The sequence below is a fragment of the Lutra lutra genome, chromosome 1, assembly GCF_902655055.1.
Source record: "Lutra lutra chromosome 1, mLutLut1.2, whole genome shotgun sequence".
NCBI lineage: Eukaryota > Metazoa > Chordata > Mammalia > Carnivora > Mustelidae > Lutra > Lutra lutra.
The window spans coordinates 193,412,803-193,437,423 of record NC_062278.1 but is presented as its reverse complement, the minus strand read 5'-3'; the positions used below and the strand labels follow the sequence as shown (position 1 = coordinate 193,437,423).

The 24,621-nt window shown below is 40.7% G+C and overlaps 1 protein-coding gene across 5 annotated transcripts in view; it reads left to right on the top strand.

Annotated features, from left to right (window-relative positions):
- Positions 1-24,621, top strand: part of PTPRG (protein tyrosine phosphatase receptor type G) — a 707,992-nt gene that overhangs the window by 470,755 nt on the left and 212,616 nt on the right. For 4 of the 5 annotated variants that reach the window (XM_047690530.1, XM_047690520.1, XM_047690539.1 and 1 more), the window contains exon 5: positions 24,127-24,222. In XM_047690530.1, coding sequence (XP_047546486.1) covers positions 24,127-24,222 — 96 coding nt within the window. Of the gene's footprint in view, positions 1-3,691; positions 3,752-24,126; positions 24,223-24,621 lie in introns of those variants that run through there. The other variant, XM_047690549.1, reaches the window with a different exon arrangement.

Below are 24,621 nucleotides of genomic sequence, written 5' to 3'. Positions count from 1 at the left end.
ATGGCCTGGCTCCTCTTCTCAAACAGTCTTCTTGGGGTTGCCTACAGCAACTGCAGCTAATATCTTCCTAGGTTAAAATCCTGTGGAAAAGAGAATTCTTCCTTGAAAATGTCTAGGAAATTTTCCATTGAATTTTGTCTTCCTCTGAATGGATCACATTCTCATCAATCCAAAGCTTCATAGGAAGCTTTTCTTCTAAGAGTGGGGAAGGAATCGCTATCCAAAGAGAGTCACAACTTGGTTATCAGAGATGGGGGTCAAACCTCCAGGTGTCCTAGAGGCCCTACATAAGGCTACTTCTGGGCAGAATTCATGCTCACCGCTGGGTGTCCTGACTCTATGACATCAGACTGTCGTTCTTTCCATTGGGACGATTAATCCTACAAACACTTAACTCCATGTCATCTATGAGCAATGTATAGAAGGTAGCAAGTTTCACTAACAAATTGATCCCAGTTTGGATTAGAGAGGCACTAGGGTGCCCGTGTCCAAAGCTGGCTGCCATGGGAATCCTTTAGCCCACTTCCCTCTGGACTTACTAGGTCAGAATTTCTGGCACAGGAGCCCAAAAATGTGCTCTTTCAACAGGCCTCCTGATGGGGAACTGATTACTGTGCTAGAAAAGAGTGTTCTAAGTGCAGAAAAATGTCTATTAGTCATTTGCAGATTATTTTCTATCATATGTGCAAACCAAGTTGGAGTTTCTCAAAGCTAGGGGTGTAGAGCACCTGTTTTGGAATTAAACTCTTCAGATTCCAAGACCCCTAATGAAATTTCTGATTTCCGGCTTTGCAATCTATGTTTTCTTTAAGCTACTCAGGGGAATTCTGATACATGATAAAATTATTCTCCAAAGTGAGCTGCATGTTCAACCTTGTTCAGCCTGTTCAACCTTGAACCACTGGGGCTCAGGGAAGAGTATTTGCTAGACTGGTTATTTTTTATGTTTTTTAAAAAGAAAGCTGCATTAATATTTGATATATACGTGGCAGCTGGCGCCCTCACGTGGTCTGTGTGCCAGGTGGTCATGTCTTCTGTGGCAGATATCCAGTGGTAAGAAAGGTATGCCAAAATGCATGAGCTTTCAATTGCTTTCAGCATATTGTAGTCAATTGCATTTTATGTATCCCTGTATAAGTGAATCTATGTGTTAATATTATGTTTGTAACTAAACCGCCATTCCCAAAATAGACAAATGGCTTCATCAACATGCTCTATGTCAGCCATCTTCCGGGTAAAAATTAATTAGGCTCTAATTGGCTCAGACAAGGAAACCATGGGTTATCAAGATAATTTGATATGTACTTTTATGTCCCTTGTCATTAACCATCATCAGTCTCACCTAAAATTACACTTTTTGAATTTACCAAACAGTAATATGAAGATGAGCATTATATTTTGAAATAGTGTTTATTTCAATCCTCCCGTATTCCTTTTTTTAGTTCTACTTTTGTGTGTGTTTTAGAATGAATGTTCTGTATTATTTAGTATGGGAGTACAGGTGTATCATTATCGGTGAACAAAGAGTGGGAATGCACGTGCACAGAAAATTTGTACCAGTGGGGTAGGCACATGATCTTAAAAATACAGAGACCAGTGCTCTGTAAAACAAAAATAATAATAATAAATGACGATCCTGATGACGCATCTGGCTAGCCTTTCAGTTCCTTATAGGTTGACTCTAAAAAGACAAAAGAAAAGAATAAAAAATAAACTGCCATTTAGTGTTAGATTTAAGCCATTAGGGAAACAACCTCATCTGTATTTACATGTTAATAAATTGCCTTAACTCTGTCAGATTCATTTTTATATTGCTTTGTTGATGGAAAAGAGGGAGATACCCGGAGTAGCCAGGGAGCTCAGCTCAGGCCACACATTAATTTTTAAACTGTTCTTCAGATCAGAGTCGCTTAAATCCATTTGCTTTTCCAGTTTCAATGCCATTTGACAAAGGGATATGCTAGTATGCGTTCTCTGGCTTCAGGAAAAAAAAAAATTTTTTTTCCTAAGGGTACATCAAACTCTTGACAGATATTTGAGTGTCATTTTCTTGGTTTAATATAGACTGTATTCATATTTATAAATGTAATTACTCTCCAAAGGAAATCAGTAATTTGTAAGCGATTATCTGTATTTTGAACTTCACTGCCTTGCTTTTAATATGTTTGAAATTTCTCTAGCTGGTGCTTAATATTCTGAAGGCATGAATTTGTTTGCTGTAGGAAAGATAAGCGTGACATCTGGTTCCCACCTGTGGTGTTGGGGATGAAAAGTATGCAGTGAGTTATACTCAGGGCCCTCCGGGTCTTCAGGGAATGGTCTCCATTCTGAGATTTCTTCTCATCTAAATGTAAACGAAAATATAGACACCCCTTCTCTCTATGATTCTTCCTCCCTCCCAAGGCTTTTTAAAGGGTCAGAAGGCTCAACCTGGTGGTTAGGGAATTTGGCTTCCTAGCTCTGCCAAGCCAGCTGTTCATTCGTTGCTGAATTTTTGAAACTTTCTATTGAGTATAACATGCCTATAGTAAAGTTTTTACGTGGTAAGTGTAAAGCTTGATGGCTTTTACAGTTGTGTACACCCATGTAACCCCCATCCAGATCAAGAAATAGAATACTTCTACCTCCCTTGATGTCCCCCTGGGGCCCCTTCTCATTCAGGAACCTCTCTTCACCCCAAAGCTATCATTCTGCTGACTTGGGTCCTCTCCTGTCCCCTGTTGCCTCTTTATGACCAAAGTTAATCACTGCTGATATCATAGTTCTTAGAATATTAGAATATTATTCTTGGGGTACTTCTATGGCATCTAGAACTCTGAGCCAGGGAAAAGTCCTATCAGAATTTGCAGTAGGTCTTCTGTAGTAATCAAGCATCTATTATTAGTTAGCTACTATTTTGGATTATAGTTTTATCCATCCTTTGGTCTTCTTTCTCCCCTGTTGACTTTAATATACTTGTCACCTGTTTGTTAAGATGTTAGTATCTGCTAACCCATGGGTGAAGATCACTGGATCCCATTGGCTTGTTGTTCCTTGGCAGTGGGATGGCCCTCCCAGGAGGGAAACATGGGCCAGGTAACTTGATGAAAAGAATCAAGAAAGTCAGGGGTTCTTCCGAGTGTCCCTTGATCTCACTTGTGTGTGAGGCAAACCTGTAGAGGGAGGAAGAGCCAACGTTAACAGTGGAGGCTGGGGCAGCTGTCTAATCCAGGGTTTCTTTGGGATATTTGAACTCTTCCATTTATGAAAATGGAAACAAAAAAGGGCATCTGGATTATGTAGGTACCTTTCAGAAATCATGTGATAGTCTTTTTTTTTTTTTAAGATTTTACTTATTTGACAGAGAGAGACACAGCAAGAGAGGGAATACAAGCAGGGGGAGTGGGAAAGGGAGAAGCAGGCTCCCCGCTGAGCAGGGAGCCCAATGTGGGGCTGGATCCCAGGACCCAAGTCGAAGGCAGACGCTTAGTGACTGAGCCACCCAGGCACCCCGTGATAGTCTCTTTAAAAATTATTTATCTTTAGAGAGAGAGAGTGAGCAAGCACACGAACAGGGAGAAGGGCAGAAGGAGAGGGAGAATCTCAATCAGACTCCCCACTGAGTAGGAAATCCATTGGGGTTCCATCTCAGGACCCTGAGGTCATGACCCGAACTGAAATCAAGAGTCAGACGCTCAACCGACTACTCCACCCAGACGCCCCCCAAAATCATACATCATAGTCTTCATAGAACTGTGTACTCCTTCATTTAGTAAGTATGTAACAACCTGCGACACAGCATTCAGAGATGAAAAAGATGTGGTTTCTGTCTATATGACACTTACACAGGAGATGTATATATGTTGCCAAATAAGTTTATAGACAAGTTATAAAGGCCGAATGTTAGCCTATATTGGGAGCAAAATAGGATCCCTGCCCCTGGAGTTCTTTGAGGAAGCAAGGAGAAGAGCGATGGTTCCCTGGTCAGGAAGAACCTCATGTAGCAGGTAACACTTCATCTGAATCTTGGAAGATGATGAGTGGGAGTTTTGCAGGTAGAATTCTATGTCCGGCTTTCCTGTTTCTGGTTGTTCTGAATTGATATACTCCCATCACAGATGGCTATTGTGGTTAATAATGTAATTAAGGCCCAATTATGCTTCAAGTCTTAGTGGGATCAAGTCCATGCTTTTACTGCATTGCAAGACAATAATTAATATAGGACTATGATGATAGCATTATGCTCCATTTAAAAATGACACCATACTTAATTTTTAAATTTTGGATTAGAATGGCAAAATGTGGTTAAGAAAAAAAAGATGAAGTTGCAACAGAAGTAGAGCTAACATGGCTGGTGGCGTTGAGGCGAGCCAGGCTCACAGCAAGGATGCTGCTGCTTATCCATCCAGTTGGGGGGGGGCATGTCTCCCTGCTAGTTGCTACTTTGCTCGGTACCACTTAACAGCTGTAGAAACCGGAGACCTGTGGAGTCCCCTGTGCTCGCTTCCTAGGGCTGCCCTAACAAGGTACCATAAACAAGAGAAAGCTTAAAAACAGAAATTTCCTGTTGCTCAGCCCTGGAGGCAGAGAGGTCCAGATCAAGAAGCTGGCCATACTGGTGTCTTCTGACAGCTATGAAAGAGAGTCTGTTCCATGCTACTGTCTCTGCTTCGGGTGCTTTGCTGGCAATCTCTGGCATTCTTTGGCTTGTAGACACAGCATCTACCTTCGTTTACGTATGACATTCTCACTGTGTGTGTCTTGTGCCCAAATTTCTCCTTTTATATAAAGACTTGGTCATATTGGATTCATCTTAAGTTCATCATTTGCAGAGACCCTAGTTCCAAATCGGGTCACATTCCCCAGGTCCTGCCGGTTAGGACCTCAGCATCTTTTTCAGGGAACATGGTTCAAACCATAACATTGTGTAAGCTCACACAGCTAAAAGGCAGAAGAGATTTTGAATTATTCAAGTCCACGTGACTCCATAGCCCAAGGCTATAGCAACTGTGCCTCCTACCTTTGGGAAATGCATTCATAGCCAAGTACATCGTGCACTTCTCAGTTCAGCAGTCAGTTAGCACACATCATGATATTGACATCTTGTCCAGACAGGATTGACCTGGGGATGTGTCCTGGTAAGAAGTGTTAGTCCAGCTGTCATGAATGTGGAGGGCTCTATTCTCCACTCATATACAAGTTCGGTGCTTCATTTTGTGTGCAAAGAACAAATGAGTCACAGTGCCTTGTAGACTAAATAGAGCAGAGCATCTCAACCTTGGCAATGACATTTTGGGCCGGATCATTCTCTTTTGTGTCCTGTGCATTGTGGGGTGTTTACGAGCATCCTAAGCCTCTACCTACATGCCATTGGCACCCCGTCACAGTTGTGACACCCAAAAATATCTGCAGACATTGCCAAATGTTTCCTGGGGAGCAGCATCACCTCCGTTGAGAATCACTGGGTTAGAGAGGGAGGAGTAGCATGTGGCCTGGCACTTGCTCTGCTTTGCCTAGACTTCATGTTTATTTAGGTGGTTGCCAGTGGAGAGAGAGAGGAAGACAAGCCATCCTTGCTAAACTTACTGGAAGGCCCGGTGATGGCCGGTGGCGTCTGTGGGCAGGAGAAGGAGGACAATAGAGGTAAAGAGAGTTAAAGACCCAAAGCACATTGTGTGCTCTCTGAACAATGATTTCTTTTCTTTTCTTTTCTTTTCCTTTTTTTTTTTTTTTCAAAGCAAGATAGTGGTTTTGGAATACATGTGAGATAAAAGGAAAGATCTTTTTTTTAAACAATAAGGGGTTATCCATGTTTCCAGAAAAAAGCAAATGACTCTAATGGCAGACCAGAAGTTAGTGTTTTTACTTGTGATTTGGGGAGATACTTGCCATTGAGATCAGGGTTTTAATGGGCCTTCTGTCTTAGGGAAAGGGAGTGGCTTACCCTGGCTATACCTGCAGGACATTTGTGAGGTCTTTTACCCTTGTCTTTATGGGGAGAAGCCGTGGTCATTCTCAGCTGAACATTGGAGCAGATCATCAGGAAATTCTGACTAAGGCTCACCCATATCCTTCAACCTCTGGTCCACACTGTTTTCTACTGCTCAAAAAAGGGGAATATTGCTCTTCTTTTCAGAGAAATGCTTGCTTGTGGGTCACTTGGTTGGGACACCCACAGGATGCCATTTCCCAAGATGTGCTGGGCGTCACACCCGAAGGTGTTATCTTGCCTCCATGTCAGCTGATGCATTTTCTCTTGGCCCCAACCATTACCATGGTTGTATACCCTGGTAACAGCTCACAAGACTGGAAAATGAACTCAGAGCTCTCCTGCAAGGAATGCCAACTAACAGAGATAGCTCCGCCAAAGCGGTACGTGGACAGGTTTGCAGCTCCTAGAACCACTGTGTTGATGGCCTGGAAAAGCCCAGTAGAATGCTTTTGAAAAACAACAAAGAAACCCATCTGCTCTATGGTTAATATTCCAGAAAGGTAATGCCTGAGAACTCCCGAGGGGTCCTAATGTGCTGTTTAAGACACAGAAAACTCAGAGAGCTCTATGTTCCACACCACCCCATGCTCCCAGACTAGGAATGAAAAGCAGGACCTTTCTGTGAGCACAAATAGACAATCACGTGGGGGGATCCGTGGGAAGGAATTATTGAGCCAGCATGTTAAAAATACTTGAGGTGTAGGCGTTTGAAGAAATAATAAAGCCCAATACTCCAACCTTTAGACCAGGACACGGGGCTATATTAAGATGGGATACAATACTTGGAATAAAAACATAACTGCTACCCGTGACCCCTTTGGAAAGCTCACAATGTGTGTGCAAATGTGTGTCTCCTAGCATGCAGGTCTTCATTGATCCAGCCTTTTTCTGTGCCGTTCAGAAAGCAGCATGGAAAATTGTGATTACCTGGCTTCCATTCTTCCCATTAGCTATGCATCTTTCTGTGCCCTGTGTAGAACGACTCCATTCCTGACCTCTATCTACTTTAGTAACTTTGGAAGTGACCCTAAGTTGCCTTCTGGTGGGGAGAGAGCTTGACCGCACAGTGACATTTGGGTGTTCAGTTTAATTGTGGCCTTTCTTTTATTCTAGAGCCTACCCCCTCTCCCACATTTTCTTAGTATCCAAGTAAGAGCTCCTGTAGATTCTGCTCATCCTTGTTCTCACCCTGCATCTATGGCTCTGGGAAGTTTATGTGCTGAGTCTGTGTGCAGTGGGTCTGCCCTGGGCTGCAGTACATGCCCAGGGACTGTTGGTGAGGGTGACCCTAGTAGGAGGTAGTCACCAGGTTGAATTCAGAGTCACTAACAGCGTCTAGCAGACAGGAGAGAGTATGAGTTTCAGCCCAAGCTGTTATTAAGACAAACTAGGTTCAGGGTCCTTAAAGAAAGCAAGCAGAATCCCAGTGATAGGACTCTCTGAAAGTGAGCTCTGATCTCAAGGCAAAGGTTCATCCCTGCTCCAGACTGCATTGTGGCGTCTGCTGGGTGCGTCTGGCCCTTTAGCCACGAGTGATCATCACACCAAAGGGGCTCCACTCTTGATGGACCAAAGTGAATAATCCTCCGGCATCTGACAGGCCCACTGGGGTGTACCACATCCCCAGGTGTCTCATCTGTTGAGGAGGAGCAAGTCTGGGTCCCCAACTGCTTACTGGCTGTTCCTGAAGCAAATCCTTCACTTTTCTAAATCTCCCATTCCCAGCCTTCAAAATGGGGTAACAGCAGCAGCTCCCTCACACTGATGCCACAAAGATAAAAATTCCATTATCTTTGTAAAGTATACTTTATGATTTTTTGGAGTGGGAGGTTCTCAAATTCTTGTTCCTTAAACTGCATTCCATCCACCTCGGGCAGTCGTCTTCAAAATGCATCTACTCAGAGTTACCTCTGAGAACTCTGCTAGCTTGCCACCAAACTGCCAGCATCTGTAAAACAGGCGCTTTCCCTGATCTTACAGCTGTCGGCCTTGTGAAAACACAGATTTTGCCTGATCTGAGAGGATTCACTTTAAAGCATCATAGCATCTCAGGCATAGAATGCCCTTAAAAGGAAATTCAGGAAAATGACTGTCTGCCTTTGGAAGTCAGGAGATGGTTATTCTTGGTTGAAGATGGGGACCCGATGGGAGCACACAGGGTTTCTGGAGGGCCAGGGTTTACATAGGTGTGCTTCCTCTGAAGCTTCGTCAGGATCGCTCACAAGTGCACTTCCGATGTGCCCTATTCTGCATGCACATCAGTACTTTGTAAAGTTTGATCAATCTTGTCATCCGTACACTGTTCGGTTTCCGCTTTAGTCTTTCCTTATGGTTGTTGTCTTTCACTTATTATTTCTATGGAAGAAATTCTCATTGACAAATCTTTAAATCTTATTGAACACACTGAGTCTAAATGGAAGCTGCTGTTTTGTACTTATCTCCATTTTCAGTTCTCAGAGGTAACCACAATTAAGTTTCTCATAGATTGTTCAAGGATTTTTTCCATCTGTGTTGTATGTTTTGGTGTTTTTTCCCTTTAGTCCAAAAATGAGATAATCAATGTACCATAACTTGCCTGTTTAACTCAATAACATATCATGAGTGACCTTGCATATCAGATACAGAATCGACATCGTTCGTTTTAGCAGCTGCGTAATATGCATCCAAGTTGGATGCATCCAAGTTCATTTAGTTATTCTCCTACTGAATGACAGTGAACTTATCTACAGTATTTTGATTTCATAAATAATGCTTCATGAACTCTGTGCATCTCCCTTGTAACATCTGTGACATTGCTTTAAATCCCAGACAAGGCAGTGACTTAAGCTGCTCCTGATTTAGAACACCTTCTTCATTAAGATTTTGGGCTAGGGTTTTTGTGAGGTTGGCTCTGAAGATAATGAACCAGGTTTCCTGGGTAGACTTCTGAGTGTGTTCACTGTTTTATTATATGTTACAACTTCAAGACAAGTAAAACAAGTGTTTGAGCACAGTTTTATTTAATGTATAGTCTGTCTAGATGTGTTCTAGTGTTAGCTAATCAGGGACATGAATGGAGCCAATCAATAACATGATTATTGTCTGACACTCTCTCCTGCAGATTCTTGGCTTCATAAAACCATGGCTTTGATATTATGTTGTTTTTATCCCCTCCCTTAAACTCTGTCTTTATTCCTAATTATTAACAGTTCCCTGCTGAGATGTAACTATCAGAATCTCAAGATGTTGTCATTAATAGCATTATTAACCCCCTTGCAAACCAGCAAGGCATCCTCTGGCTTGGACCCAAAGCTTGGAATATATTGCTTGGCTTTCTCTTCATGTTGAGGTTTGACAATGGCTGACTGTTGGAGAATAAAGATGGGTTTTTTCCTTGAAAACTCAGTACCTGACAGAATGGATGGGTAGAGGAATGGACTGTTTCTTGATAAAGCGAGTGTATTAAAATGTTAATGGTAGAATCTAGGTGCTGATATACAGGTGTTAACAGCAGTATTCTTTCCAAACTCATCTAAAATTGTGCTCTGGGGAATTTATAGAAAGGAGGGTCACTCAGCCAAGAATATTTTGGTCTATAATCACAGTGATGTTGGTGGCAGAGCTCTGTCCTCACCACTAAGGATGTCAATGTCTCCCAAAAATCATCCCCCCCCCAAAAAAAGCTCTCCCAAAATCATCCCTTCCAGATTGTACCCTGTAAGTACACTGGCAAAGCTGGTGCTCTTCCTGGCTTGGGCAACCTTGTTTTGCTCCCTAATTTGCTGCTATCTTTCTGACCATAGATATGGTCTGAGAGAATTAGTACTTTGTGTTTACCAAGGGTACACTATAATTTTAGGACTAAGTAAAAAAAAAAGTGGGAAACTATTCATCTGCATAAATGTATTTTTCAAGAGAGTGACTAGTTGGATAGTCTGTGTGGATCAGAAACAGGAGCTCCATTTTTCCTTTATTCCCCACCCCACCCCCTCTTTCGGAGTATTAGCTTGAAAGGGTTGTGTGTTTCATAGCAGGCAGAAATAAATGAGAAGTGAATTGTGCCAAAGTGATATCAGGGATAAAGTAGGATCATAGCCTGTGTGATGTTGTGCTGTCTGTCACTAGGGGCTGATGGATTCATTCTTCTGGAGCACTTGGCTGATAAGGCTGGTTTTCTGAGTTCCGTCCCCAAACATGAGCTTCACCTTCTTCCTCTGTAGCAGTGGTAGGGATTTTGGTTTTGTGCCTTTCCTTTTCGATTTTTCTTCTTTATCCTCTCTCATTTTAAAGAAGACTTTTCCCCCTAGATGTGCAGTGAGTTAGAGCCACCAAGTGTTTTAAACAGTCGGGATGAAACAAACTACCTTTCTTGGCCCCAAACCAATCCGAGCCCCTTCCCTAGAGAAAACCACAGTTAGTTGTGCTGTTTTCCTGAGCCTTGCCCCCTACCTGCTTTCTTAGTTCTGTACCTCTGTGCAGATACATCCACAACAAATAAAATATTTTGATTTATGGCATTTTTTAAGTCAAGTGTGTATTTATCATGCATCTTGACTTTCTCCATTGGCAATATATCTTTGAGAACTTTTAATGGCATCGCCTATTGGTCAACTTCCCTCCAGGGTTCATCTTACCACTTCTCCTATTTATTATGCATGTCTGTTTTTTTCCTCTGATACCAGTAGTGGTGGGGCAAATACGTTTGCCTTTGTATTTGGAACACTTCTGGCAAAGTCATACTTTTCTTCTTAAAAAGACCTCCTAAGTGATAAAAAAGGAAAATCATTAGAAAAAAAGTGAGTAAAGGTCCTTACTCTTATTGGTTATTGGGATAATTAAAAATAAGAACAGATATGTTCATCCAATGTATAAAAATTAAGGATTCCTAAATCCATTGTTAGCAATGGTATAGGAAGATTGGTATTCTCGGACATTGTTGACTAGAATATAAAATGTGTACAATTTTCAGAGGATGGTTTGAACTGCTTCTGGGTATCTATCTTAGGAAAAGGATTTGTGCTCCTGGAGGGCATGTTCACTCTTCCCCCCCCCCCCCCCCCCCGTGTCCCTGATTCTTAACCTTTCCGGCTTGCAGAGCCCTTGAAGATTTTGTCAAAAGCCATGGACCATGTGAGAGCAGGGCTGAAAAATGCATCTTGAAGAGTTATCAGCACATTGTAGTAGATGGAACCCCAGGAGTTCATCTGATAGAAAATGAAACTGCACACATATCCATCTTTTGGCCGCATTTCAGGCAGCCCTTCTGGAGACCAAAGCCCTAGCTCCTAAATTTGTTTTCCCTACTCTACTAGTTATCTTCCCAAAGGCATTGGCTATTAGGGAGACTTTAAGAATCAGAGAGGCTGTGAGTGGAGCAGGGCAATGCATTTCCTCCAGTGTCAGAAATAACATCCCTTCATTTATCCCACAGTCATTGCAGGAGTGCCTACTGTGTGCTTGGTCCTGGGACCAGCACCTCCCATGGGGAGAGGTCCCAGCATACTCTATCCAAAAGAGTCCATCAGAAGGGCATCTCCACCAGAATTAAACAGGTGACCCAAGGAACAGAGAGCTGTTCCATAAAACACATGTTCTAGTTGGGTTGACCCAGCTAATCTAAAAAATCCTTCAATGTGGGGATTGTCCTGAAGACAGTAGAGGATTTGATTTTGATTTATAGAACTCAGAAGCACTGGGAAGCATTCAGGTTGTCTAGCATGTGTGTTCTCAGAAATGTTTTGCATGAACATTTTTCTTACAGATACCCTGATCTGGCAGAATTAGCTATGTAGGGTAAATTGCAGTTTTCTGGGTAAAACAGCATAACTTTTCTTTGTGCACAAGCTTTCTTGTGGGGTTCTGGCTAGGAGAGAGGGAGGAATACCACCAGCACTGTACCTGTGTTAATTTTATTTAGCTTAATTGCAAGTTCTTGGCTTCATCATTTTCCCAACACCTATTATGGGGTAGAAAATACAATATCAGAAGTGAGGAAGGAACTATAATGGGAAGTTTGGGTGAGTAAGTAACAAATAAACTACATTTCAGGTTTCTTATATTTCAAAACGAGAGCCGTATTGCTGATTCCTAGTTGGTTTTGAATGATTTATAACCTTTTATTTGTGGTTGAGTGCTGCAGTCTATGTTGTCATGGAAATTCTATTGAATTTATAGGTCCATTTATCCAAAATGATTTTCCAGACTTCATTTCATGGTGAATCATGTGGCTGTTACTACCAAGTACAAAGCAATTTCTAAAAAGTTTCATATTACAAAGAGCACAAACACTGCGGTGGTTATTTTTGTGTTTTTGAAATACAAATGAGTTCCAGATGCACCTGCGGATCCCCTCCCCCTCCACTGTGTCCAAGGTGTTAAGCTCCACCGCATTTCAGAATCAACCTGATATGTGATGTAGTTATGCAGGCAAGGAAAGGTTGTTTTAATAGAAAAAAAAGTTATTACAGTAACTCCAAGAATAAGTAAAAGTGGTTTGAACTTACTGGTTTACGTGTAGGGGGAAAACTGCTCTCCCAGTCCTTGGGCCCCATTATAATAAACTTGTTTCTCCCCCTTTAGAGATCAGTAGTAGTGGGAAGAGGGAAAGAAAAACAAAATGCTTGACCAAATCCGTTGGCTAGGTTTCATGTGACAGTGAGTATAGACAAGGTGTCTACACCTCAACACTATTGACATTTTGGGTTGGATAATTCTTTGCTTTCGGGGGCTGTAATACACATTGTAGGGTGGTTAGCAGCATTCCTGGCCTCTACCCACTAAATGCCTGTAGACCCCTTCCAGTACTGAAACCCAGCATAACTCTAGACATGGCCAGGGTCCCCTGGAGTCCAAAGACACCCATAGTGGGGAACTACTACTCTGGAAACTTTGTGTGAGGATCCTGGAGATGACTAATAGGTATTCCTCATTGCTAGTGGGAATTCTGATCAGGATGTTTTATAGAGAGGATTTTAAATGTGTGGGTTCTGTAATCAAATGCCTGGGTTTGAATCCCAGCTTTGTTACTGCTCAGACAAGACCTAGTACCACAAAAAGTAGTGGTGAGGATGAAAGGAATTAATTCATGTAAAGTATTATAAGGATTGGATACATTTAAGCAGCCCTGTGGAATGTTTTATGGACACACTAGCTCTGAGCTTCCTTGGCCATGTCCGCCGTGAGGGAAAGGGGGGCAAGATGATGGTTGGTCCAGATAGTTGTTATTGATCCTAGGCTGGCCTGATTCTACACACTAAGGCATGGTCCCCTTAACTTGCTCTGTCAAGCAGATACGTTACCTCTAGCCAGCCTTACCCTCAGATTTGGAGTAGCCTCCATGAAATAGAATGGGTCCCACAAAAGGATGCAAACTCTTCCCTGCTCTTATTGTTAGGTGGCATTATACTTTTGTTTATCCCAGTTTCAAAAGCATAGAATTTCATGAATTTTATTTAATATTGAAGTATTCTATACAAAGAGGAAAATGAACAAATAATAATAATACAGGTTAATGAATTTTCATACTCTTGTAACCAGCCCTGAGATCAAGAAAGAGCACTTCTTAGCACCCCCAGAATCCCTTTTCCACTCACTGCTCCCACAGGTAACCTCTGTGTTGGCTTCTAACTACATGAGTTATTCCTGGGCTTTGTACTTCATTTCAATAGGATAACAGTGAACTTTTTTCTTCCTAATTTTAATTCTTTTTTTTTTTTTTCTTTTTTGGGTATTTGCCTTATTTGGCTCAGCATTGTTTGTCTGTATTGTTACATGTGACTCTCACAATTTATCAATTCCATTAATGATTAATGTTTGGTTTCCAGTTTGGAGTGACTGCAAATAATCCTTTCATTAATTTCTTCCCTTTTTTTTTCCCCCTGTTAACTAATTGTTAAAGACGTGAATCATTTGGGGGCCTACGGTACGGCACACATTGTGGGAGGTGCTTTCCTTGACTTATTTTGTTTAATGCTCACTATGACCCAGTGGTTCATTTCTCATTTCTTTCTTTTTTTTTTTTTTATTTTAAAGATTTTATTTATTGATTTGACAGAGAGAGAGATCACAAGTAGGCAGGGGGTGGGGGGTGAAGCAGGCTCCCTGCAGAGCAGAGAGCCTGATGCGGGGCTCGATCCCAGGACCCTGAGACCATGACCTGAGCTGAAGGCAGCTTTTTTTTTTTTAATTAACATATAATGTATTATTAGCCCCAGGGGTACAGGTCTGTGAATCGTCAGGCTTACACACTTTCCTGCACTCACCATAGCACATACCCTCCCCAATGTCCATAACCCAATCACCCTCCCCATGGCAACCCTCAGTTTGTTTTGTGAGATTAAGAGTCTCTTATAATTTGTCTCCCTTCCGATCCCATCTTGTTTCATTTCTTCCTTCCCTCCCCCACAAGCCCCCCACTTTGCCTTTCAAATTCCTCATATCAGGGAGATCATATGATACTTGTCTTTCTCTGATTGACTTATTTCACTCAGCATAATACCCTCTAATTCCATCCACATCATTGCAAATGGCAACATTTCATTTCTTTGGATGGCTGCATAGTATTCCATTGTATATATATATCACATCTTTTTTATCCATTCATCTATTGATGGACATCTAGGCTCTTCCCATAGTTGGCTATGGTGGACATTGCTGCTATAAACATTCGGGTGCACGTGTCCCTTCAGATCACTACATTAGTATCTTTAGGGTAAATACCCAATAGTGCGATTGCTGGGTTATAGGGTAGCTCTATTTTCAACTTTTAGAGGACCCTCCATGATGTTTTCCAGAGTGGCTGCACCAGCTTGCATTCCCACCAACAGTGTAGGAGGGCTCCCCTTTCTCTGCATCTTCGCCAGCATCTGTCATTTCCTGACTTGTTCATTTTAGCCATTCTGACTGGTGTGAGGTGATATCTCATTGTGGTTTTGATTTGTATTTCCCTGATGCCAAGTGATGTGGAGCACTTTTTCATGTGTCTTTTGACCATCTGGATGTCTTCTTTGGAGAAATATGTGTTCATGTCCTCCTGAAGGCATAAGCTTTAACCCGCTGAGCCTCCCAGGAGCCCCCAGTGGTGCATTTCTTATCCTCCATTTACTCCTGGGGATGTTAAGACTCAGAGAGGGCAACTGATTTCAACTGGGTCACACGCTAATTAATGGGAGACCTATAGCTTACTGCTCCCTATCCTGAGGACATGAAAAGTGTAACTGGCCAATATATAGGTGGATGTTGAACCTACCTCCTTTGTGTCTGAACTTATGCTGAACTCTAAGAAATAACTCACGAATCAGGCATAGTAAATCCCTAAAAAAGTCAATTTGATACTATAAGCAAGAGCCTGAATCATTCCTTACCAAGGGATAAATACAAAGATTAAATATTTATGTGACTAATCAGATGCATCATCGAACCAGAAATTCCAAAAATCAGCTGATAAATAAACTTAGAAAGGCACAAACAAGTAACACACAGAGACTTTTTAAAGGGATTCCAGAAATCATCCCAGCACCTCACTGTGTATGAGTCATAGTCCTAGTGTGCACTTTGGAGTCTTCTCCTGCAGAAATTTGGATTCCTGCTATAAAATAGTTGAAGATAATTCCATGTTACATGGAAAGTAAAAAGAAAAAAAAAGGGAAATAATTAAGGATTAGTGTACTCCGTGATTAATGATATTGTATAAAGCAAATGTTTCAGAATGTTTATTTAAATGCTACCTTGCCTACAAAGGTACTGAATCCCTGCTATTCTTTGGAGCACAGTCTTCTAAAAATAGTCTTCCAGTGAGCACTGTGTGAAGCCTAAACACACGTTTCTTTGCTGAACTTTGTGGCATGACTCACTGGGTTGTTGGTTGGCCTGTGGAAACAATTCATCTTCACCTTAATTCATATATCCTTTATGGTCATACAGTAGTAAAGATAGATAATAATAAAACATGGGATCTGCTTAATTTGTTCTCACTTTACCAAAGCATGTGCTTAGTGGATATGATGACATTAAGTAATACCCCTGTTGTTCAGAAGTGGACACTGAGCCTTGGAGCTCTCAGGTGTCTTAAGTATTCGAATCAGGTCTGACTTGCTAGCCCAAGCTCTTCGATCTCTGTTTATGTCACCCATGGTCATGTTTTCAGCCAACTTCATGGCCACCTTGCTGTAAGCCACAAGAGTGTGTGAACTGTGTTTTAACAGGCGCTACATTCTCCAGGGGAGAACCTTGTTAGAAAGAACTGAATGAAGGTGAGAGCTCAGAGCTCAAGGAAACTCAAAAAGTAACTGGTTTGCAGAATAGTTTGGAATGTGATACCCAGTCACTTGTACATATGTCGTATATAGGTGCTTAAAATCAGTCCTAACTTTGGGGGTGTATGTCTCATTCAGTCGTGGGGGCAGTCAAGTCCAAAATTTGCAGAGCAGCCTAGAAATTCCAACAAGAGTTGATGTTGTAGTCTTAAGTGTGATGGCTGGAAACCAAGGCAGAATCTCTGTGTTAGAATCTGGAGAAACAATTCCTTCCACTTAGGGACACTTTACACTTTCACCTGATTGGATGAGACCCACCACATTATGGAGGGTAATCTGCTTGACTTAGAATCTACAGATTCAAATATTAAGCACATCTAAAAAATACCTTTGTAATAACATCTACAATGTTTAACCTAACAGCTGGGCAGCACAGCCTAGACAATTGACATATAAAATAACTATCACAGGGTTAAAAATATAATAATGATCCTTTTAAAAAGTAACTGGGGGTAAAAACTGTTCATTGATATAAAACAAAATGCCCGTATAATGATTCTGAATTCAGAATGTTTGTGTCGTCTATTTCTATATGCTATATATAGCATGTTTTTATCATGCTTTCCATAATTTGAATGACTAGGTTTTCTTTTGTTAGAGTATCAGAATTTCAGCCTACTTACTTAGGTAGAAAATGGTTTGAATTTCTTACAGATCGAGGAGAAAATAATATAATCTACAGTGTTTAGCAGAACCGTACCTGGAGCCACTTAGCATTTCCCTGTGATTTTGGCGTCTGCACGTTCCTGAGCGTTTTAATCCAGTGGTTTAAATCCATTCATTCTCTTAGTATTCTGATCCGTCCTTGCTATTCATTTAGTTATTTATTCCTATATATAGGAAGAAACTCATTACATTGGTTTTGGATTTATCGGTTGTCTGTCCTTGCTTCCTACCACACATAACCCCCCTCCCATGTTATTCACACCAAAAATCAGTTACTACTATTTACAAGGAGCAGCCCTCTGAAAGCCCTAGCTTTGACTCGGCAGATGTACATCCTGCCTGCCTCGATCTTCCTGGCTGATGGCAGTGGCAGAATTAAAGAAGTAGAACGTGCAGTGTTGAGTGTCTGTGATTTGGCTTCATAGCAGTTACGGGGCTGCACAGTCTACAAATCAAGTTAGACTAAGAAGTTATTGTGCAAAAACTTCAATTCTGACATCATCCTAGCCAAGTGATCCAGCAGGTGGAACCAGCCAATCATTAACTGTGCTTGGAATTGTGCTTTGCCTTTACTGCACATGTTTATACTTGGGCATGTGTTTCTAGCCCTCCGCTATGTTCTCAGGTGGCTTACTCCAGGTCAATGCCACGCATGATCAGAAAAGTACATTTCACCTCTTTGGTGCTGCTGTCTACTGCCTCCTGTATGGTTTTTAATGTCGCTGTTGCCTTTCTTGTTACTGTCTTTATCTTGTCCCATTTACATTTCATCTCTGTCCATTTTTCTCCTGTAGCTGTTCTGATGTGTATTCTTCCACTCCACTGAAGGTCCCCAACAGTATCTGGAAATGGCTAGGGAATCTTTCAGTAGATTGCCTTTCCTCTGAACTGTCTGCATGTTCTTTCCTTACTTAATTTATCGGTTTTTTTTTTTTGCTTGGGCGCATAGGTATGTGGGAAGCCTGTTGTAGAAATACCAGTTGTTTGAAATTAAAATGTAGAGCTTTCTAAATCCCTGGAGAAGTCAGTGTTGGATTTTTCCACCCATGTTGGGGTCATTGCCTCTTGCCTCCATTATCATGGAGATGTGAGAGCTGACTTATGCACACAGCTATAACATTAGAAGGTAGAAAGTCCATCATAAAGGAAATGTCCCCTCTAACCCATCACCCGCATTATTTTAGTATTCACTTACTACATGCCTCACTTTTCCAAGAGCCATTCATTGGCTTAAGTTTTTTTGTGATACATTTACCTATGATTCTAACTTTGGAATTTAACAAAAAAATAACCTTCTTTCATTATTGATATTTCTTTTTTTTAACTTCATTTTATTTTTTCAATGTTCCAAGGGAAATTCAAATCAAAACCACATTGAGATACCACCTTACATCAGTTAGAATGGCCAAAATTAACAAGATAGTAAACAACATGTGTTAGAGAGGATGTGGAGAAAGGGGAACCCTCTTATACTGTTGGTGGGAATGCAAGTTGGTGCAGTCACTTTGGAAAACTGTGGAGATCCCTTAAGAAATTAAAAATAGAGCTACCCTATTTTTAGACCCTGCAATTGCACTACTGGGTATTTACCCCAAAGATACAGATGTAGTGAAAAGAAGGGCCATCTCTACCCCAATGTTCATAGCAGCAATGGCCACAGTTGCCAAACTATGGAAAGAGGAGCCAAGATGCCCTTCAACAGAGAAATGGATGTTTCTTTTTTAAAAAAGATTTTATTTATTTATTTGAGAGATACAAAGCATGAGCTGAGGGGGAGGGGCCAAGGAGAGAGAGAAGCAGACTCTCCACTGAGCAGGAAGCCTGACTCCACGTGGGGTTTGATCCCCTGGACCCCAGGATCAGGACCTGAGTGGAAGGCAAATGCTTAACCAACTGAGCCACCAAGACACCCCTCATTATTGATATCTCACTCTTTCTAAGCACAAAATGGGTCTTCATCTGTCATAGTACCTTATACATAATGGGTAGTAAGCAAATACACTTGTCCTTGTAAGGAAACCCTGTAATTAAGACCTGAACTCTAGGATTGGAAAGATTAAGTTCCTATGACAGTCCCTCTCCCTCTTCATTAACTGCTTTCTAAATTTTGGAAATCCTGGGTTTCTTTGGCTGTAAAGTGAAAATCATGATGGTACCTGCCTCAGTGAGTATTCATGCATGATAGCACAGTCCCTGGCATACAGTAAGCACTCCCTAAATGTGTAGAACATAACAGAATTAATAAAAATATAGAAGGATCTAGTTTTCAGATTTGTTGCTTTGCATTCATTCAGCTTAACACAACCAGTGATACAGTTGGAAACCAGGCATAAAGATAGTTTTTATATCAAATTGCACCTAGAGTCATTTTAACTATGAGGGGGGAAAATGGCTCAAGGCAAGAGCAAGGGAAAGACTCTAAGTGGGCATTTTGTTGTGACTCTCTATGCATCATGCTAGTACCCTTCAACAGTGGAGCATTGACCTTGGTCAAACTTATGCTCACACTATCCATTTCATCCCCCTCCCATTACTTGGAGGTGTTACTACTGTTCATTCAGGCACTTTCCATACCTATATTTTGGCATAAGCCTCCTGGTCATTGGTAGGGCTTTTCCTCTTTGTGAAATTCTGTTTTACAAATGTCAGGTCATACTATGTGATCCTCTGTTTTTTCTATCACCCTGACCTGGCTAGAGAAATATTTTTCCAGTCCAGCCATTCTACAAGGTAGAACTAAATGATCCATCTGGGTCTGTGAGGCTTGTTCATGAATTTGAAGGATTTTGAAGAACTGGTCCCTTGACTGTGCACTGGTATATAGTCTACCAGTGGCTTTTTAGTTAATCTTCTTTTTTTTAATATTTTATTTATTTATTTGACAGTCACAAGTAGGCAGAGAGGCAGGCAGTGGAGGGGGGGTGGGGAAGCAGGCACCCTGCTGAGCTGAGAGCCCGATGCAGGGTTCAATCACAGAACCCTGGGATCATGACCTGAGCTGAAGGCAGAGACTTTAACCCACTGAGCCACCCAGGTGCCCCTTTTTAGTTGATCTTAATATGGTTTGTTTCTGGGACTAAGGAGACTTAATGTGTCTCGTGACACTCTGCATGGTAGAATTACACCCATTTATATGAAGTTGATCCAGCTCTCCTTCCCATGGAAGGAAGGTCCTGGTTGGAATAGAGTTACTGAGCCTTAAGCTATATAGTTTTCTTGAAGGACCAAATGTTCTAATTGCAAACATATTTGGAAAATACTGACGTAAGGGTATAATGCCTTTAAATACCATTCCTTGTTAAAAGGAACCAGAACTCACCCAAGTTATGACCAATTTTAGTGTTGGAACAGGGAAAATACAAGATCAGTCTAGAACATCTGTGTCAGCTAATAAGGAGATGCTAAAAAATATAACATGTAAAAATATAAAATAAAAATATACACAAAATATAAAATATAAAAAATATAAAAGGATGGGAAGATAGCAGAAGGACAAGAGGCCATTTGGAAGGGTTCCTAGTGTGCAAAAGATCTCCTATTGAGACAGTTTGTACATTAAAATAAATAATGGTAATTTATTATAACCCATTGAATAAGACAAAATAAGTGAGTTCATGTGGATTTAAATAAATGAATGAATGGATAAATAAACTGTGGAGAAGCAAAGGCTATTTCTTTCACGAGAATCCCATTCATGCATATAGAGGGGGTAGTGCCCTTAGAAAAGTCATCAATGAATGCTGAGACTAGCAGATGAACGTTCAATGACGAACAGTGTATTTATGTAATCTCAAGTAGCTCCCTAAAAACTGTTTTTAATTATAAAAGGAAAATTAATGGCTTGATAGTGGAGAAGGCTGCCAGACATCAACTGAACCATACAATGAGGTTAAACACCCCTTATTGGGAGAAATCCACAGGATGTACTTCCCGACATGGTGCGTCATGAAGACAATGTCAGTCCTGTGGAAACTTGCCCTGAATGCATCACCTGAATTCAATCATGAGAACCTATGAGACAGACCCTGATTGTACCTAACAACTGACCTGCACACTTTACACTGTTCAAATAAAGGAGGACTGAGTAACTCCCAGATGGGAGTGGGGGCGGGAGGGGTCAGTATAAAGAGATGTAACAACGAAATGCACAGTTTGATTCTAAATTGGATTCCTGAACTAAGAACCAGAATAATGATCTGTAATGGACTTTATTTGGGCATTTGCCAAAATTCAAAATGGATTGTGAATGAGATAATAGTATTGTATCAAGTGAAATTTGCTAATTTGAATAATTATACTGTGCTTATATAAGAGACTGTCCTGATTCTTAGAAATTATACACTTAAGTATTTAGCAGTAAAGGGGCATATTTTCTCCCACTTACTACCCGGTGATTCATAAAAAGGAATTGTGTATCTGTATGTGCAGACGAGAGAGAGAGAGAGAGAGATTGAATGCAAATAGGATAAAATATAAATAATCGGGGTTCCTGGTAAAGGCTGCGTGGAAGAGTTCATAGACCATTCTGTTGCCAGACTTTTCCTTCAGTTGTTGTGTACCGTGATTTTTCAGGAGAAGGACAGATACACTGATACAGATAAACATGACTTAGATTCGCTTTATTAGGAAGAACACTGTTGTGATGGGAGAGGACTCTGGGTATGGCTTTTGAGGTCAGATACAGAAAGCCAGTGGGCTCCTGATTATATTTTATAGCCAACCCAATACCTTTCAGAGATGGTTTTGGGAAACAGGTTTCCAGCTTCTGCCCCCATTTATCTCATCAGCAATAACAACAAAGCGATTTTAAAGTCCAGTTCACTCAACAAAACTCCATCCACTCCTTACTCTTCATATTTAAGATAGCTTCAAAAGTTAACCTAATTCAGCAGGCTACAACTCTAGAGAAAAAGCAAGGAAAATTGATATTTCAGACTTCTGCTACTGTTCTCTTTATGAGACATTTTATTATTCTGCTGGGTGGAGCCATGACTCAAAGACATTTTCTGAAAATGAATTTCCTCACCCGGTCATAAATGAAAATGCCCTTGAAGAGGTCTTAAAGTATTTTGCATCACACACTATTCAGGTGATGCATTAAACAATGCCACTGCTGCTCGTGGGCTGTAGAATAAGAAAAACTTCTGTGAACTTACTTCATTTGAGGGCCTGAGTTTTAAAAGGAAACTGAGGTGTATTTTCTGAATATACTTGTGTAGCGTTTCTTTCTTGCGTTCGCAGCATTGTACCCAAAGCAATTCACCTAAGTATTAAACTCTTTTAATCTGCAGCTCATTGAAAGGTGTTTTCTCAGTGTAAATGCATGATGTCTAAAGCTGTCCAAACCTAAAGGCAACACATTTGTAAGAGGCTGCCAGAATCAGTGAGAATTCACAGTGTAAGAAAAATAATTCACTGTAAAAGGAAAGTCCTTCAAAGGAATCTACCCATCTTTCTTTCATCCACTTGGGTGTCTGACTTTTCCTAGAAAGTATCCTGATTGGACCACCTGATTTTAGCCTTCAGAAAAGAAGTGTCACTTTATTCTTAACAGTCTCAAGTAATTTAGCTCTGTTTAACCTTTGACCTATACTTGAGCTAGTTTTTCTGACTTAGCTTTCCCCTCTGGGAATTTAGCATTCAGTATCCTATCTGCAAATTCCCTCTGGGGTGTGGTGGTTTAGTTTGTTGTGGAGAATAGCAACATGTCATTTGGAAAATAGGGACGACCTGATGAATGATAGAGGAGATTGGATTTTCTGTAAGGAGTAGGGTCATTCCAGAAGATTCAGGGGAATCACAGTCTTATTAGAAATTTTACAGTGTTGGGGCGCCTTGGTGGCTCAGTGGGTTAAGCCTCTGCCTTCGGCTCAGGTCGTGGTCTCAGGGTCCTGGGATCGAGCCCCGCATCAGGCTCTCTGCTCAGCAGGAAGCCTGCTTCCCTTCCTCTCTCTCTCTCTCTGTCTGCCTCTCTGCCTACTTGTGATTCTGACTGTCAAGTAAATAAATAAAATCTTAAAAAAAAAAAGAAATTTTACAGTGTCTGCCAGATATTAACCTTGAAATATGATGATGATGATGATGATGATGATGATGATGATAGTGATTTGCTGGCACAGTTGAAGTGTAGGCATGATGCTTCTACATACTGTATACTACAGTGACTTGTTGGATCTCCACACCCACCCTACCAAGGGTAAATACTTGATTCTATACATGAGGAAGCTGATACTTTGAATTAGACTTGTTTGTGTGAGGTCTACAGGACAGTAAATGAAGAAGCTAGAATAAAACCCAAAGCTGTTCTTTTTATTATGTATGTATTCTTTCGAGAACATTCCATGGTCCATTTTTGCTCTCTGCAGTGTACTAAATAAATAGCAAAGACTCTTCACGCATTAAGATCATGTAATGATTTTAAGTTGATTTGTCTGTATTCTGCTTTTGAGTAAGAAACTCTACCCAAATGTAAGAGAAAGTATTTACGGTTCCAATGAGAGCAGCTGGATTTTATAGTTTTTCTCGGATGTTCAATCTTAGCCAAGTTAACATCAACTTTCTGAAGCACTATGTCTTCATCTGATTTCTTCACATCACTGAGGGTAGTCATTTCTGCCCTTTCTTCATAGGGATTGATTGTTACATGAATTAAGTAAAATAATCTATGGTACAGTTTTGCAAATTGGAAAATGTGAAGTATTATTATTACCATGAAATTTCTTGTGGATTCACTGAAAGATTCTCATTTGGGCTATTGCCCCCTTCAAATTCCTCCAAAAGAGTATTGCTTATAAAGATGTGCCCATTTAAGTATCTATAATTTAAGCATGTGAACTGCATCCCATAGGCTTAGTTATTTTTTTTAACTTCAAGATGTTTTACTCCATTAAAATTTTGCTCCGTAATACTATGGGAACTTTCACCATGACACGAATATCAGGCAATCAGGTGTCAGCATTCTTTTGGGTAGCAGGAAGGCACTTCTGTGAGAAAATGTGTGATTGTGCAGTTTGTAAGGAGAAAATGATACAGTGTCTGGGGTTTGCTCTTAGATACTTTAGCAAAGGAAAAATATGGAGAGGTGAATATATTTGGCCAAATCTGAGGAAGTGAGGAATCTGGGTCCCTCGTACTATTCTGTCTACTTGTGTCTAGGCTTGAAATCTTCCTAATACATATTTTAATTGTCTTTTACAGATGCAGATTTTCTTTTATAATCCAGATGACTTTGACAGCTTTCAAACCGCAATTTCAGAAAACAGAATAATCGGAGCCATGGCCATATTTTTTCAAGTAAGTTAATGGTGGCTCAAGTACTTCAACCAGAGAGTTCTCTGAGTATTTTTTTTTTTAATTTGCCGAATTGTTCTGTGTCTAATGAATGCATCTGTTTTCTAGTTCACACCTGTCTAAATGAAAGATATTTCATATTGTCTAATGTGTGATTTAAAATGTAAATAAGTATGTTGAGAAACATAATGAAAATTTTTGCATGAATTATTCTGATTTTATTGCTACTTGACTGGTGCACAGATTGAAGAACACATTTATCATCTAAGTTACATCATTGCTGAAGCGTTTTGAACAGGTTCCTCCAGCATATTAAAAGGCTGATGGAAAAAAAAAATGTGATTTTCTTTGGAGCAACTTTAAAATTTGACATTACTTGCAAATAGATTAATAAATAGCATC